This window comes from Micropterus dolomieu, linkage group LG12 (genome assembly GCF_021292245.1).
Source record: "Micropterus dolomieu isolate WLL.071019.BEF.003 ecotype Adirondacks linkage group LG12, ASM2129224v1, whole genome shotgun sequence".
Lineage (NCBI taxonomy): Eukaryota > Metazoa > Chordata > Actinopteri > Centrarchiformes > Centrarchidae > Micropterus > Micropterus dolomieu.
Window position 1 is genome coordinate 38412337 of NC_060161.1, and position 18144 is coordinate 38430480.

At 41.5% G+C, this 18144-nt stretch overlaps 3 protein-coding genes across 4 annotated transcripts in view; 1 reads left to right on the forward strand and 2 right to left on the reverse strand.

The window, feature by feature from the left end:
• The window catches only part of LOC123980185 (zinc finger protein 260-like), a 672464-nt gene that overhangs the window by 186986 nt on the left and 467334 nt on the right, over nucleotides 1-18144 (reverse strand). The window lies entirely within an intron of this gene.
• The window catches only part of LOC123980191 (butyrophilin-like protein 2), a 470636-nt gene that overhangs the window by 34036 nt on the left and 418456 nt on the right, over nucleotides 1-18144 (reverse strand). The window lies entirely within an intron of this gene.
• Nucleotides 1-18144, forward strand: part of LOC123980178 (zinc finger protein 271-like) — a 73005-nt gene that overhangs the window by 3790 nt on the left and 51071 nt on the right. The window contains exon 2 of the mRNA XM_046064435.1: nucleotides 11281-11445. Coding sequence (XP_045920391.1) covers nucleotides 11281-11445 — 165 coding nt within the window. The remainder of the gene's footprint in view (nucleotides 1-11280; nucleotides 11446-18144) is intronic.

Below are 18144 nucleotides of genomic sequence, written 5' to 3' on the forward strand. Positions count from 1 at the left end.
AGGTCTATAGTTGGCTAAAACATCCGGATCAAGTTTGGGTTTTTTCAGAAGAGGTTTAATTACAGCTACTTTAAAGTACTGTGGTACATAGCCTGTTGGTAAAGATAGATTGATCATATCTAGTATAGAAGTGCTGACTAAGGGTAAAACATCTTTAAGCAACCTAGTTGGGATGGGGTCTAAGAGGCAGGTTGATGGTTTAGATGAAGAAATTATTGAAGTTAGTTGGTAAAGATTGAGGGAAGCAAAACAGTCTAAACATGTATCTGGTTCTACAGCTGTTTCTAAGGTTCCTGAGTTAAGAGATAAGTTGGTGCCAGTTGAGGGCAGGTGTTGGTGAATTTTGTTTCTAATAGCTAGAATTTTATCATTAAAGAAGCTCATGAAGTCGTAACTACTGAGAGCTATGGGAATACTTGGCTCAATAGAGCTGTGACTCTCTGTCAGCCTGGCTACAGTGCTGAAAAGAAACCTGGGGTTGTTCCTATTTTCCTCTATTAATGACGAGTAGTACGCTGCTCTGGCATTACGGAGGGCCTTCCTATAAGTTTTAAGACTATCTTGCCAAATAAAACGAGAATTTTCCACTTTGGTGGAACGCCAATTCCTCCGTTTCTAGTTTCCGCAATATTTGCTTTAATATGCAAGTTTCAGTATTATACCATGGAGCTAACCGTCTTTGTTTTAGTATTTTCTTTTTTAGAGGGGCTACAGAGTCGAGTGTCATTCACAGCGAGCCTGCAGCACTATCAACAAGATGATCGACTATGGAGGGACTGAAACTAGCATAGGAGTCCTCCGTTACTTTATGACTTGATAATGAATTTAGAGCTGATGGAATCGCATCCTTAAATTTAGCTACAGCACAATCAGACAGACATCTTGTATAGAAATTTTTGCCCAATGGCGAGTAGTTCAGCAATACAAACTCAAAAGTTTTCAAACAGTGGTCGGACAAAGAGGGATTCTGTGGGAACACTATTAAATGTTTAATTTCAATACCATACACCAGAACAAGGTCGAGGGTGTGGTTAAAACAGTGAGTCGGTTCATGAACACTCTGAGAGAAGCCAATGGAATCTAACAGAGATAAACGCAGTACTGAAGCTGTCATTCTCAACATCCACGTGAATATTAAAATCTCCTACAATAATAACTTGTTTCGTTTTAAGGACTATTTCCAACTTGGGTGCGAAAGACTAAGAACAAGACTTTCAAATGAGTTATAATTAAGTTTAGGTCTACAGCTGATTAGTAGGCTAGAGTCGAAGATAGCTGCAACTCCACCTCCTCGGCCTGTGCCTCGAGGAATGTGAGTATTAATGACTGGGAGGGGTGGATTCATTTAGGCTAACATATTCTCCATCACCCAGCCAGGTTTCAGTAAGACAAAATAAATCAATATCATAATCTGATATTAATTCATTTACTAGTACACCTTTAGAAGAGAGAGATCTGATTGTGAGTCCACATTTAACTCTCCTATTAGTTTGCACTATTGCTCTTGTGGTTTTAATTTTTATGAGGTTTTTATGCACAGCTCCTCTTCTGTTTTTAAATAATTTCGATGGTCGGGGGGCAGACACCGTCACTATAGGATTTTCACTAAGTAACTCCTGAAATGGAGGAGCAGAGAAGTGTGTTAGACTGCGACTCTGCGTAGGGTTTTGGGTGGGTAACAGCTGAAAAAGAAGGGCAGAGAAGTGTGTTAGACTGCGACTCTGCCTCCTGGTCTCAACTCTGGGTTGTCATGGATTTGATCCACTAATAAACTTGGCCAGATTTCTAGAAATGAGAGCTGCTCCTTCCCAAGTGGGATGGATGCCGTCTCTCTGAATCAGACCAGGTCTTCCCCAGAAAGTCTGCCAATGATCTACAAAGCCCACATCGTTTGCTGGTTATTGTGTGGTTATGTGATAATTAAGTTACTTTATACAAACAACAATGGTTCTCCGTTTGTTGAGTATAAAATTAGTATTGGAAAAAGTATCGTTCAGGAACCAGTGTCGAAGTCGAGGTATCGGTATCGATATCGAAAATCTTTGAACGATACCCAGCCCTAGACCATGTGACGGCCAAAGGGGGAACTGTAATAGAAACAAATAGATTTTACTTGTATGTACTTTTAATAATCTTCTATATGTCATTTCCTTATGTTCTTTGTTCTTTCCTCTATATGCCATTTGTTCTTTGCTTATCTTAGGTATTATGTGGTGTTATAATTTCCACTAAGTGTACCAGTGTTTTGATATAATGACCTTCTGTGAGATTGTTTTGTTTCATGCTTTCCTGTGAGAAAGGAGTTTCCACTGTGGTTCAAGGCTGAGAAAGGCTTTTCTGTTAGACTCCACAATTATTCTCTAGCATTAAATGTCTTCTCTGTTTCTCTGGGTCAGACTCTCTAACAGCCCTCTGGTGTATGAGCTCTGCCCTTCAGCTGAATCACTCTGTTATTCTTACTTTAATAAATATCACAAAGACACCTGTTTGTTGTAACGTCTTTATTATTTAATTCCTTCAGAAGGAAAAGTACAATTTCCACCACAAATCAGTTGGTGTAACCTCAGACCTCCAGTCATATGTACTGTGACGTGTTCACCTTGATCCCGTCAGGTCTGTGAGGGCGCCAGATTGAAAATAAATCTATAAAATTTATAAATGACACTTGGGTTTGGCTAACGTTAGCTGGTTATTTAGCTAAGTCGGTGCCTTTTATTTAAACACGTTCAACTTTTCATAAAAACGAAGCGCTCGTCAATGTCATTTTTTGTGATCAGATCTATCAAAGCCTGAAGTTTGCTACAGCAAACTTTATAAATGTTGAACTCAATGTTCTGCATAAAAGGTTATGATTATTGACGAGTTAGTAGCTCAAAATCAAGGTTGGAGACTATCATGTAGCCTAGAGCATTTTTCTTGCACAAAGTTAATGAATAAAAAACCTCAAACTGAAACAGCTGTCACTCTAATTAATATTATACTAGTGGTGAGTTATATACTATTATATGAAATTATATTGAATACAGTAACATAATGAATATATTAATATCAAACTTACAGTTTACTATTAAATTAACAATGTACTTTTCATTTAATGTTATATTATACTAATACAGTAATTTAGAGTAGTTCCTCCTCCAGGTTGTGCCTGTGCTACACCGCCTACATTACTTCATCAGTTTATTCTCTTCATCTTTGTTCCCTCCTGCCCTATTTGAATTTTGTTGCACTGATCAAGTGGTTGATGAAAGTTATTGCACATATCATTGCCGGCAAGCTCAGATTATCTAGTTTAAACCAACTAAAACACAAAATTACACTGTGTTTCACATGATTTGCTGTAATGTTGCGTACATAAACGTCATAGCTTATGTAAGACATTTGCTTTTCGCAGGAAATCTGACCTTCACATAGAAAACAGTTGGCCCATACAGGCTGTTATAGGCAACTGAGAAAGTTGGTGAATGCCTCAATTTTTAGGTGGCGTTACAACCTGATGACATATAGGCAATAAATATATTATAAATATATTTAAATTCCTTTTAAAAACTCACAAATATCTCTTTTAAAGGTGTGTGGCTGATTTAATCGGTTACAGCTTGTGGTGGGAAAAAGCGTGTTTAAATAAACAGCTCAAGCAAAGACTTTCTGTGAATTTTATTCAAGTCTTCTGCAGAAGGACGGGGCTGTGGTGTCACGGGGACACATACACATCAGAGAGTATCATCCGAGTGAGCTGCAGGGTAACAGCTCATGCACCTTTTATCTTAGTCTCAGGGTCGGAGTACTATCTCATCAAAGGAACATGGTGTCTTTCACTGTTCCCTAGGGGATCTATAGAAAGACACCCATGTCCAAGGTACATGTGGTGAACCACTTAAAGTCATGACCCCTCTGGACATATGTTAAAGCATCACACACATTTACCTTCCATTGACCCCATACTCAAGAGGCAGGAGGCCCCTAGTGAGATCAGTTACATTGTTTTAAAGATGGTTCTCATGAAATTCTCATTACAAGCTCAAAGTGGCGCGGCAGTCTTAAAATATGTTGAAAAAGTCTTGAAAAAGGTTTTAAAAGGTATTGAATTTTACTTCAGGATTCCTGTATATACCTTGGTGAAGTAAAAGTACAATATTTCCCTCTGAGATGTGGCGCAGCAGTAGAAAGTAAAGTACAAGTACCTGAGTGTTGTACTTGAGTACAGCAGTGTAGTAAATGTAGCTGTTGTGTTAATGTGAATGTTTTGTGAGGAGTTCTCCAGTTTGTCCTGAGGGACGAACAGACTGACAGTGACAGGAAGCAGCCAGCATGAGGCAGCAGAGGAGCTTCAGTTTGTTCAACAGATGATAGTTTTCACTTTAAAGTCACTGGAGGAGCAAACTGTGTGCAGAGGGTTTGTGTCCTGCATTTCCAGCTGATCCAAGGAAGGTTTAAATAGTTTGTTAAGTGAATCCATCCCATAAAGGAAGACTTCATCATCTCAAACACAAACGTTGGTTTATTTTATAAATTTCTTGTGGGTTCAGAAAATATTTAAAATTCTTACGGGTCCAAAATATATACACAGCAGCTTCCAGCATCTTGTGAATCCTGGTAGTGTAGAAAGTTCTGACATGTGGTTTAACTTGACTCTTAACTTCCATAAAAATGCTGTTTTAAGTTGCTGCTAGACTCTCGGGAGTCTGTTCACACTGATAGAGGCTAATAAAAATATTAAACATACGAAAATACGGCTGCCACAGTGTCTGCTTAGAAAGATTCTGGCCCTTAAGCAAAACTAGTGAAGGACCCCTGTTGTGCTGGATGGATGGATTACCCACCAGGATCAGGCCCAAAGGCCTGAGGGGGGGCCTGGGGCCAGAGCCTGAAATAACTTTCAACTGTTCTCGTTGAAAAATCACAGTTTTCAGTTAAAAGCAGAGGTGATCGTGTTTCTTGGCTCCTGATCTGATCAGAGTCTTTTAATATTGATACGACATAAGAGCTCCGAGGTGCAGGTGCTGTTGGCCGGGCTCAGGAGCGGAGGGAGAGAGAGAGAAAGCACACACAGGGGAGGAGACACAGGGAGGCAGGCAGAGAACAGAGAAAACCAAGGAAAAAGGAGAATAACTGATGAAAAGGACAAAAAACCAGGACACTCAGCCGGGGCCGCCACCACAACACCCCTCAACCAAATTCAAACCATGTAAAAACCACAGAAATATGTTGTCTATATGTAATCACCACTACTCCGGCTAAATCCTTCCATTCTCACAAGCTTTCCCTAGTATATAACCAGACCAGCTGCATGAAGGCTTATGTATATAATTACTATCATTATCTCTAAAGTGCTCATTCATACAGCAGCCTAACGTCCCTATCCATGAGTAAAATATTAATATCAGATTTGCAGTAAATACACTGAAGTAATAAGCTTGATACACTATATGAATAAACACACTCTTCAAATTCAACCAATTTAATAATAATCTGGATCGAGCCACCAAGAACTCCAGCACAGAGAGAGGAACAGAGAAATAAACACATGTAAACGCAGCAGTTTGGCAGGTCTGGACGCAGAATGGGCCACATCAGGTCCTGATTCTGCAGACAGAGAAACAATCATGAGCACATCGCTCTCAAACACTGCAGGTTGTTCACCAGTCACGAGCTGCGAAACAACAGCACGGCTCTGTTGGTAAATAAAAATTAAAAATCACTTGTGTTCTCTGGTGGACCTGGATCAGCTACGTTGCTACGTGGCTGTGTTTTAATGTTTTATTGACTGTGTCTGTTTGTTTTGGAGAGGAGACGATCTCTGAGGTAATTCAGCTCCAGGTACAAACCTGTCAGGGACAACTAGAACAACTCTCATCAGCTGTTGGCTGTAATGTTAAACACTAGCAGGACTAAAGTAACAGTGCGGCTGCGTTAAAACTATAACTGCACTGTAATAACGTTACGCTTTATAAAATGTCACATAATTAACAAAAGCCTGCAGAATAAACGAAAGACTGAGGAGGACCCATGTGAGCGGTGAGTCGTTCATTCCTGCTCCACAGTAGGAGATGTCACATGACAAATGAACGACTAAGACCTAGAGACCCACAGTTGAGAGTCGTGAACTAATCAATTCTGTTTCCTGTGCTGACGGAGCTCATGCAGCTGCTGTGTAACGAGTGAACGAAAGAGTCCAAGATCCTTGAACGAATCACTCACTGAGACGACCCGTTCCTCCCGAGTTAGGTCTTATGAATGAAACGTTCATTGAATGACACAACCCTACTCCACTCTTCTTTTCATTGACTTTGTATGTAAACACACCGCCCCCAGTGCTCACTTTGCTTTTGGTCTGAAAACACCTTTACAGATCTCTGGTTACAGATTTCTGTGGTAGAGATTGGACATAAATTCCACAAATGCATACAAAGGAAGTCACAAATGAAACGTGACCTGCAAATTGACAGGAAATGTTGTAAAAATTGAACCACAAATGCGTAAATAACACTTTGAATCTGAAGTTAAAATATGTGTGTACAGAGTAAATTGTACATATTTACAAATTGCACTGTATTTTTGTGGATATGATTTTACACAGCACAAATGTAAAAATGTTTTGGGTAGTGAGAAATTTGTGGGGGGTTTGTTTGTTTTTTTTTTACAGATCTCCGCAGAAAGCAATATGCGTATGCGTAAAAACTTTGTAGAAGTCACTTGTGGATATGAAGTTACACATATACATGTTACACAAATATAAAGAAGAGAAGAAAACATTAAATATATTAACACAATTAATTCCCTCACTTTCACGCAATTGTTAATACTGAACATTTTTACATTTCCACAAAATAATAATCAGAGACCAGGGTCTTCTTTAGTATTCACTAGGTTTATCACAGGAGCAGGCAACAGCAAAGGAAACTATGCCACAGTGTGCTTTTTTTTCTATGCTAGTAGATTCCGACTGATATATATCAGCCGTCCGATATTATCGGCCGATATGAGCTAATTGCATATAATCGGCATCGGCCGTTTATAGTAGCAGATATATGACTATTAAAAAAGAAACAGAGTCACCTTCCGTGACTTAAACAAGAAAAGAACAGGGCTTCCTGTAGCTTCACTTTTTGTGATGTTGTAGATGATGTGAAACGCTGTAGTCAGAGCCGTAACAGCTCTGATTGTAGTTATAACGTTAGTTAAATGAAATCTCTAATCTGCAGGTCCTCGTTGTAGACAGTCATGTAGTATTAGATACATTCAACAGCAGCTCACTGTATCATAAATGGCATGATTTAGACAGATGATGAGAAATGTTTTCTCGTAGCTTTGGTTAGAAAGAAAGAGTGCTGGATGAACTAGATGTGAATATACTACATTGAAATTATGGCAGATTATGTGTAAAGTGAAATACACATGCTTATTCTCTCTCACTCTCCGTTTACAGATGGCTGAAAAAGTTACACCTTCCAGGAGCAAATATTTATTGATGTGCAATTGTTTACATGTTCACTTTTTGAGACAGTAATCTATTTTATTAACATAATCCATTTAGGAAATGGAAGGGCTGTCTGCATCATGTAGAGATCAATCAGCATACAACAAACTAATAGAATGGATAGGAATCAGATGAGGAGCCTGCCATCAAAGCTATGAAGTTACTTGTAGTATCAGGTAAACTACTGAGGTAGGAACCTTGTGCAGGAACAATAAATCCGTGGGATCAACCAACACACTGCTGTGGTCCTTGTGTAACGTTAGAGCCTCCCAGCAGAGCGCTGCGGATACGGGGCTCTGCATGAGGAAATGGTGAGAGATAAGACTTGTTGTGGGTCTGAGAGATAAACGCTCGACAGAACAGCTACAACTCGATCCTGAAATGACTAGAGAAAGCAATTAACAAAGCGAGCAGGTAAAGGAGTAACAAGAAGTGCTAAAAATGAACGGATTTCTCCAACACTCAGCTTGACAGCATGCACAAGCAAACAGATAAAACACAGCAGGAAAGACACAATGCAGAAGATGTGGTGATTCAAGATGGCATGGCCTACAACAATGTCCAGCTAGGGACGTAATGTGCAACAACTGCAGGAAAAAGGGACATTACGCCAGAGTGTGTGAAGTGCATGTAGCTACAGTGATTGAGGACACTGATGAGGAAGTTGCATTTCTGGGCTGACTGTCAGCGGAAGCAAATGGCAGCCCATGGATGACAGACATACATGTGGATAATCTCAATGCACGGTTTAAAATCGACACTGGCGCAGATGGTCACCACAATACCTGAAACGCTTTACAACCAGGGCCAGTTCAGCAGGCTGGAGAGGCCAACAAAGGTTCTGCTGGGGCCTGGAGGGACTCGTCTGAATGTGAAGGGCAAGTTCACAGCCACTCTCGGAAAGAACAGTAAAAGTACTAAAGAGGAAATATATGTTGTGGAGGGGCTGTGCACACCACTGCTAGGCGGGCTTGCTGCAGTGGCACTGCAGTTGGTTGCCAGATTAAATAACATTAGCCTGGACTCCAAAGAGAAAAAAGTAAAACTCTCAGGCGCATCTCCCTCCCAGTCCTGCCGAAGGTCAAAGAGGAGCTGGACCGTATGCAGCAGTGGAGGAGTCCACTGAATGGTGAACGCACAGTCAAAGTGAGAATATGCACCGATCTCACGGAGCTGAACAAATCAGTTATGAGAGAGAAGCACCCCCCCCCCTCAGTTGAACACACCTTAGGACAGCTTGCTGGGGCCAAAGTGTTTTCAAAGCTAGACGCCAACGCAGGGTTTTGGCAGATTCCACTGTCCAAGGAGTCATCTCTGCTAACCACTTTCATAACTCCATTTGGGCGGTATTGTTACAATCGCCTGTGCTTTGGAATCTCGCCAGCACCAGAACACTTGCAGAAGCGCATGTCACGCATCCTGGAGGGCGTTCTGTGTCAGATGGATGATGCGCTCATTTGGGGAGCCACACAGACGGATCATGATGAGAGACTGTGGAGAGGACGCTTAACGACAAGTGTGAGTTTTTCAAGAACAGGATAAAGTTCCTGGGGCAGGTCTTTGAGGTATCAGGAGTCAGCGCTGACCCTGATAAAGTGAGCGCTGTAAAAGCCATGCCAGCGCCCAGTAATGTCAGCGAGGTGAGACGCTTTCTGGGGATCACAAACCACCTGGGGAAGTTCTTGCCTCACTTGGCTGAGAGAACGTGACCTCTCAGAGACCTGCTGAGAAAGTCCAATATGTGGGCCTGGGGGCCGCAACAACAGCAGGCCTTTGATAGCATCGAAGAAGAGCTGACGACACCCCCAGGGCTTGCATTGTATGACCCTAACGCTAAAACGCTTGTCTCTGCTGACTCATCCTCATATGGGATGGGCGCCGTTCTTCTCCAGCGGCAAGCAGATACAGAATGGAAACCTGTGGCGTATGATGCCTACTGAGTTCCCGCCAAGACCATGGTCTACTGTAGGAGCAGATTTGTTCCTGTTCCAGATAGACAACAAACAATACCTGGTCATTGTGGACTATTTCTCAAGATATTCTGAAGTAGCCAAACTGACATCCACAACTTCTGGAGCTGTGATTGATCACTTCAAGTCTATCTTTGCATGTCATGGTGTACCTGAAGTGGTCCGCTCAGACAACGGCCCACAGTTTGCATCCGAGACCTTCAGAAAGTTCGCATAGGATTGATGCTTTAGTCGTGTTACATCCAGTCCCCATTTCCCACAGAGCAACGGCGAGGCTGAGCGTGCTGTGGCGACAATCAAAAGTCTCCTCAAGAAATCCAGCGACCCTTATCTCGCCCTGATGGCCAATCGAGCTCCTCCCCTGGCGAGTGGATACAGTCCCACTGAGCTTCTGATGGGAAGGAAAATACAAACACCAGTTCCTGTCATTCCATCCAAGCTCAACCCAGGATGCGCCGACATGGACCACCTGAAAAGGACAGAACAAAGGTACAGACAGGAAGTGCGACAGAACTATGACAGAAGACACAGAGCACGCGACATGTCATACCTTCACCCCGGTGATCATGTGTGAGTCAAAGACACAGTGGAAAGAGGCACTGTGGTGAGAGACGTTTCCCAGCCCAAATAAGGAATCCTCCATCTTACTTGAAAGACTTTGTTTGTTCTAAGGAACGACACCTGAGTTATGGGGGAGGGCAGTGAATAGTTGATTTTTGCCAACTTTTGTTGTTATTAGAAGCCAATTAATTGTTCACAGAGGCACATGTTCAAAGTGTTTCATAGCCGAACAGTACGGCAAAAGTTGAGAAGCCATAATTATGTTTTATTACTGTTACTGATCTTGATCACATTTTAATGATGGAATGGTTTATATTTTGCAGTGGAAGAAGTAACCTGAAGAGCCTTCTGTTTAGAAATGCTCTTAATGTTTATTCCTTCATCTGCACAAAGACTATCCTTTGTTTAGAAAGGGGGATGTAGCATCAGGTTAACTACTGAGGTAGGAACCTTTTGCAGGTGGCTGTTTGAAGGGGGAACAATAAAGCCGTGGTCCTTGTGTAACGTTAGAGCCTCCTATAAAAGTTACGCGTACCTATAAACCACGTTACATTACTGTTCAAAGAAGGCACTTTTTTCATATAGTGGTCCCTTTTGAGACTTTGGTCTATTGTGCTTCATGACTTCTTTTAAAACTTGAAGAATACACATTTAGATGGTGTTGGTTTTAAGCCTGCTACCGTCCGTCTGTTTGCATCTGTAGATTTATTCTAAATTAACCAAATCAAGCTAATCTGCATATTTACTCAGAACATTTCAGAGGAAAATACTCTTGATGTACTTTTGAGTCATTAACTGAAGAAGTTCTGTGGTGATATGCTTTACTTATTTTCTTTATCCTATTCACCTGCAGTGACTTGTCAAATAAGCGCATTTTAATTAGTTAACGCCTAATTTGCATATCAATGTGGCGATTGTGATGACGTTGTTGGACACAAACGTTACTGTGTTCACCTGTAGTGTCTACATTAAGTACATTAGCCTGTATGGCCTGAGGGAGATCATTTTTTTCCTATACTTTCTATGAAGACCTCAAGCAAAAAACGAGTTAGTTGTTCAGCAAATAACTTCTAAAATACTTTGAATAAAAATCTAAAGTAATGCCATCAATTTCAGGAGATAAATTGTTTTTCAAATCCTAATGCTACTCAGCAACCCTGATCATTTTCACAGTCTTCTGCGAGTCAAAGAAAAGATCTGTGGATTTGTAGATAAACGTCATCACGTTTTCAACTTCCTTTAACTTCCGTCACGTCTCGCGGGCTGCAGGACTTGATCCGAAGAGCTCCGACAGTCCCAGAGGAGACCTGCTGGATCTCAGAGACCAGGACCAAGAGCGGGATGGAGGAGGACAACCAGGACCCGGAGCCCCGGAGCAACAACGTCCCCGGAGGACAAACAGCAGGCTCGAGCTCTGATAGCACCGATGTTCAGGTCAGTGTTCATGAACACAGCTAGCAGCTAACAAGAAGCTAACGTGGCGTTAGCTCGGCCTGGTTCCGACACGTAGCTTCATATTGACTGTAAACAAGATGTAATGTAGCAGGATTCAACAGTGGAGCCATCAGAACCCCGTATCTCTACAGAACCCACACTTAATGTGACGGTCGGAACCGGAGAGGAGGAGGAGGAGGAGCAGGAGGAGGAGGAGGTCTCTTGTAGCATGTAGCCTGCTGCCTGGGTGTTAGCATGCTAGCTAGCTGGACAAAGCTAACGTTAACTTCCGGTTCGGCCGGTGTGACAGTTTAACTGGTGGCTGAATTAACTGGTGAGTCCCAGATGTGTCGCAAATGTTGTCATATCTTAGCTGTTTCAGACGGACAGTCTCCTTCCACTGTTGACTTTGTGTGTGAGGCCACATGGCCTGAGAAGTTGTACTCTTTGAGTTATGGTAAAGTGACCCTGCTTCTCAGCTGATTTATCAGTAAACACTTTCATAATGGGTTCATGGTCTCAGTCGCTAGTTTCAAGTCTTCTTCAATACATCATGATGTTCATTCAATAATTTATGGTTTAGAAGAAAATAGACCATAAAGAATCAGCTTTATTTGTTCGTTCTTTCATTATTTCGTTTCAAAACCAAATAGAAAAAAACAAGTTTTGTGTTTTTTACGATTTTAAAACCAAAACGGAAAAATATAAAATTTTTGATATTTAATATGTCCGATTTGTGTGTTACACTTAAGGTGACCAGACGTCCTGAAAAATCCGGGACAGTCCCGAATTATGAGCAGTTGTCCCGACCCCTTTCCGTTTTTTCCCGAAAATTAGACTTAACATGAGTTTTGATTATAGCCTAATTAAACATTATACTGATCGGTATATAGTTCTCTTGCTCCAGCAGGGGTTGCAGGTTATCTGTACATTGTGTCAATAGCGTTGTTATAGCCACAAAGTAACGCTCGTTGTGCTCTTTTCCCCTTTTTGTTTTCTTGTGGTTAGTGGAATTTACAGTGTAACTTCAGGCAGCCACGGCACGGTGGAGAGATCTGACACGCGCATTGCGCAGACATATGTGACACTGCACATGAGTAAAATAAATATAAAAATTAGGTAAAAGATCACGATTTATCTACATATCCACAGTTGTGTTTTTTCCTAATTTGATTTTCACGTGTGTTAATGTTCATTGACACTCAATGTACCGGTAGCCACGCGGTAACCAGCTGCTTCAGCTCAGCCCAAAATAAAATGCTTCCTTGATGCTGACTGGCTAAAAAAAGCTAGAAATTGGAGAATTTTGAGTGCTTGAGTGGCTCCTCCAGCTTGACGCAATCTCGCAAAACACGTAGCCCACATATTCTCATATTTCTTTTTTCTTGTGTGGCTGTAATGGGCCTATAGTGCTCCCTTCCACAATAATTTTTGCCACAGTTGATATGAGATGCGACTTGAAAAGTAGCCTTGGCCTATATAAAATTAAATATATAAATATGTAATATTGACTTCTTGTTTCACACGGGACACGAATACCGGTCTCCTTGTTCAAAGTCCGTGTTCTGGCCCTCCATCCACCCCAAACACGTCCTCACTCAGTCTTTTCTGTTAAAAATATACCCGCCTTTACAGTCAAAAACTGACGCTACAGGGCTTCCCCCACGCTATAGGGATCCCCAGTGCGTTACAAACTGACGCTGGAGGGTCTTGACCTACATGCAGTAAGAACGGGTTGTATGGATACAAAACCGTACAAAATGCAGCTGCTTTGTTTTTCCGTTTTGGGTTGAAAACAGGAAAAAAAACTAACGACTTGCATTTTTGTTTTTTTGTGATTTGGTTTTGAAACGGAATAATCAAAGAACGATCCATACACGGATTGCCAGGTAAACACATCAAGGAATTTGACTCAGGATTGTACAATGCTCACGATGTGCTGACTTAATCAATAATACAATAATAAAAACAAACACAGGCTACAGTATAGAGAACATATGTATACAGACTATAAACGAAAACAAAAAGCAGAGTATGCTTTAGGGCTGGATTATCTGTTATTGACAAGTCGTTACCATGGTGACCTGTCAATCGGGCTAGAGTGACTCGTACCCATGGCACTGCGTAAATTTAACCAGCGCCGTTGAAAAAGCGTATTAGGAGTTGGCTGTTCTGGTGAGTACATTTAATTTTAAGACTCTTGTTCGCTAGACTAAGTAACCCTAACCCTGTTAAAATGACAGTTAAGGTGAATTACAGATGCACCAAGCTAAGCAAGCTAACTAGCTCCACACACGGCCGTTAGCTCCACCGTCTCATCCAAATATGTCCGGGCACTTCCTGGTTGCAAAAAAATCAACATGGCGGCACCTTATCGGCCAAACTCGAGGCTTCAGATGGCAGTCCACAAACCAACGGGTGAGGTCACGATGACTACATCCATTTCTTATATACAGTCTATGTGCATAACCTGGCCCCCATAATTCACCTCAGTACTGAGTGAATTACAGGGGCCCCGACCAAGACTCTGACACCGGGGACGAGAGGATCCTCCATAGTGTTGATGTGTCTGTGAGTATTTGCGACTGCTTCATGCCTTTTACGAATTCTTATTAGTGCTCGACGATATGACCTAAAATCTAAATCACGATTAATTGAACATTTGACCTCTATTACGGTTAACGATCGATTATTTAGTTTTTTCCCTCATAGTTCACTGACGAGGTTTGTACTGTACATTAATGATTTTCACTTGGAAGTGAGGACAGCGGGTCGAATTTAGCCCTGCGCCCGCCCGCCTCTCGCAGACTACAGCAACAACACTGCATCAAATGAAATGCAGTCCACTAACACCATAAAACACAGAGGTTTTTTGCTGAAGCCCATCAAACCAAAACATTCAGATGATTTCGAGTAAAAACACGAGAGTCACGTTAGCTAACGCCAAGCAGATGCTAACGTTTTCCGGTGCAAGGTTTTATCGCTTTTCACATTAGTTCACCAAATGACCCATTTTACAATTTATTTTCTTTTTTTACTAGCCAGTTTACGCTACAGTAGCTCGGACCTGCTGCTGTTTGCTTTGTAACATTCAATATAGATTATTGTGGTTTTACCAGTACTCGGGTACACAGCTTCTCCACCTCTCAGTCGCTGTAAATAACGTGACCTACATATGGCTGTCGCGGTGAAGTCATTCCCCCCTCGGTAACATGTTGGGGCTGAATATGCTGTATTATCTCATTTTTCATCAATGAAGTAATTTGGTGCCATATGGTAATCAAAGTCTGAGCACGCTAGCTGCTGGGTGCTAATCAACAACATTGCCAAGCCACAGTTCTCACAATAATAATATAATAATAATTATTATTTACTGAGATAAAAACAATGAAAATAATTTGAAAATTTTTACAGTACATTTATTTATCAGGCTAGTCTGAGTTTCCACTGGTTGTCCTCAGTTCGTGGCATGAGGAGACATAATTTCCTGCAATGATTTGGCACTTCTCCTAGTAAATGGGAGTTTGTGTGTCTGATTTCTCTCTCTCTCCCTCTCTGCTACTTGTTTAAGGATCTGAGACAATTTAGAGGAGACACACCACCCAGTCAGTCTGCTTTTAACAGCCAAAGCAGGAAACAGCGGTGGCCTCTCCTCCCTCCTGTTCTAGGTGCCTTCAACTGTTCAACACACGCATACAAAAACACATCCCAGGCATGACAACTGCACCTGTTGCTCTCATGATAGCTCGCAGCAGAAAAGCAATGGCATCGTAGAAGGGTCTAATAAACCTTTAGGATGCAGCATCTCTCTTTAAATGGGGAAAGGGGAGTTTTCAGCGACCACTAGCTGTGCAGTTCTAAGATTGAAACCAGGTGTGTGCTCGTACGCATGCTCGCATGAACTCATGAGCGAGCAAAATCTGAAACACAACAGCTTTTATACACAGATCCTGCAAAAAGCACAGAAACACTGGCATATGTTCAGGCTCTGTTCAATGTTCCCGGCCCAGAGGCAGATCAAGACCGGCTCCATGCCTTTCATTCAGCACAGCGAGCCGCAGAATGGCTCAATACTCCCGCGAAAAAGGCAGAGTGACAGCGGCTATAGACAGACAGGGAGACCGCTTCATGCAACGTGCTGGAAACTCAGGTAAACTCCCACTGTAACAGTACTATTTTTATCAGCTTGAGGTTGAACTAACCCATGCTCGTTACATGATAATGTTACAGTGACCGCATTTAGTTGACGGGCTACATTGTCGTTAGCTCGCCTTTGTGCTTTTCACTAACATTAAAATGTGTACGTCTTTCACCAGAGGCTAAGCAATGTGAGCAGAGCTAAATGTACTGGACTGAATATTATAAATGAGATCACTGTCACACTTACTAACAGTTAGACCGCAGTAAGTAATGTTACTCTAGTGGTAGTGAATGACTCTTTCTCTGTGGTGGTGTTGTTCCATTTTGGTGCATTATCTTGTGCGCACAAGATTAAAAATTTCATCTTATGGAACTTCGGGTGCTCCATACCATCCGGGTATTTTTGGCACATTGAAGAGTTTGCTTTTCTTTGCAAACTGCCGAATACAGCCTTAGTTTGTGGTACGGGTCAAGCTTCAACAACACGGGACCTCATATTTCCCAAAATGCAACTGCTCAATGTGATTTGGCTCAATTATCATGAAATGTCGGTATCTGTGGTGATGAATCAGATTCCCATAGAGGTCTGTGCCACCCCAGCCCCCTCTGTGGACACAACTAGAGCCCGACCGATATTAAAGTGAAAAAGAGCAGATTTATGAGCCGATATTTAGATTTTGAGAATGATTTGGATAGTAGACCCCTTTCCTGTATAAACTACACTTAGAACAGGCCGATATTGAAAGCTGGTATATATGTGGGCTATAAAACCTTTTTCTAAATGGATTATGATAATAAAATGGATTACTGTCTTTCAGCCATCTGTAAACAGAGTGAGAGAATAAACGTGTATTTCAATTTACATACAGTCCCCTCCAAAAGTATTGGAACGGTAAGGCAAATTCCTTTGTTTTTGTTGTTCACTGAAGACATTTGGATTTAAGATCAAAAGATGAGTCTGAGACAAGAGTTCAGAATTTAAGCTTTCCTTTCCTGGTATTCACATCTAGATCTGATCTAGGTATCTAGATGTGTTAAACAACTCAGGACATATCACCGTTTGTTTAACCCACCCATTTTTCAAGTGAGCGAAAGTAATGGAACAAATAATCTTAAAATAACATTTAATATTTGGTGGCATAACCCTTGCTTGCAATAACTGCCTCAAGCCTGCGACCCATCGACATCACCAAACTGTTGCGTTCTTCATTTATGATGCTATTCCAGGCTTTTACCGCAGCTTCTTTCAGTTCATGTTTGTTTCTGGATGATTCTCCCTTCAGTCTCCTCTTAAGGAGGTGAAATGCCTGATCTGTTCAGGTCAGGTGATTGACTTGGCCAGTCTAAAACCTTCCACTTTTTCCCCTTTGTTTTGTTGGCTGTGTGCTTTGGCTCATTGTCCTGCTGCATGATAAACATCCTCCCCATTAGTTTCAATGCATTTGTCTGTAAATTGGCAGACAAAATCTTCCTGTACACTTCTGAATTCTGTTTTGGGGGTTTTCTTCACAGCTCTCATGATATTTCTGTTAACTACTGTTTTTCTTGGCCGACCTGTTCGACGTCTGTCTTTTTCAGGACATTCCAAATTGTCCAATGGCTCTGGTCGATTTTCCTTATTTTCTCAGCTTGACAGTGGCTTGCTTTTCTCCCATAGACAGCTCTCTGTGTCTCATATTGGTTTATCCTCTTTAACAGGAAATGCAGTCTTTATAGGTTTGAACCAAGAATGAAAACTTAGACTAGTCATGCAGAGCTATTTAATATTTGGACAATCAACCTAAAAGGCAACACCTGGGCAACAAGAAAGTCGGTCACATGTTCCAATAGTTTTGCTCACTTGAGAAATGGGTGGGTTCAAACAAAAGGGTGGTTTGTCCTGAGTTGTTTAACACATCTAGTTGTGAATACCAGGAAAGGAAAGCTGAAATTCTGAACTCTTGTCTCATACTCCTCTTTTGATCTTAAACCCTAATGTCTTCAGTGAACAACAAAACGAAGGAATTTGCATATTGACATCTAGTTCATCCCTTTACCGGCACGCTTTAATTCTAACCAAAGCTACGAGAAACCATTTCTTATCATCTCTCTAAATCATGCCGTCTATGATACAGTAAGCTGCTGTTGAATGCATCTAATACAACATGACTACAACTTAGAGATTTCATTTAACTAACATTATAACTACAACCAGAGCCGTTACGGCTCTGACTACGTCACACAAAGAGGAGCTACAGGAAGCCATGTTAGATTCTGGTTCAGCTCACGTTTATTTACATGTCCGCTCCAGTTTAATCATTTCAGACACACTGACTAACTGCAGACAGGCGGCTCGCAAATATATTTAGAATACATCAAACGATCAGTTTAACGGCTCATGATCTTTAGTGCTACTCCACTGATAAACACGGCATTAGCTTTGTGGCTAAATTAGGAACATGCAGCATTAGCTGCTGTAACGTTACGTGATTTTAGAGAATATTTAGAAATTATGAACTAGGGACAAATGTGTACCATTCGCTAAAACTGCCACACTGTTTGAAATAAATCTAAAATCAC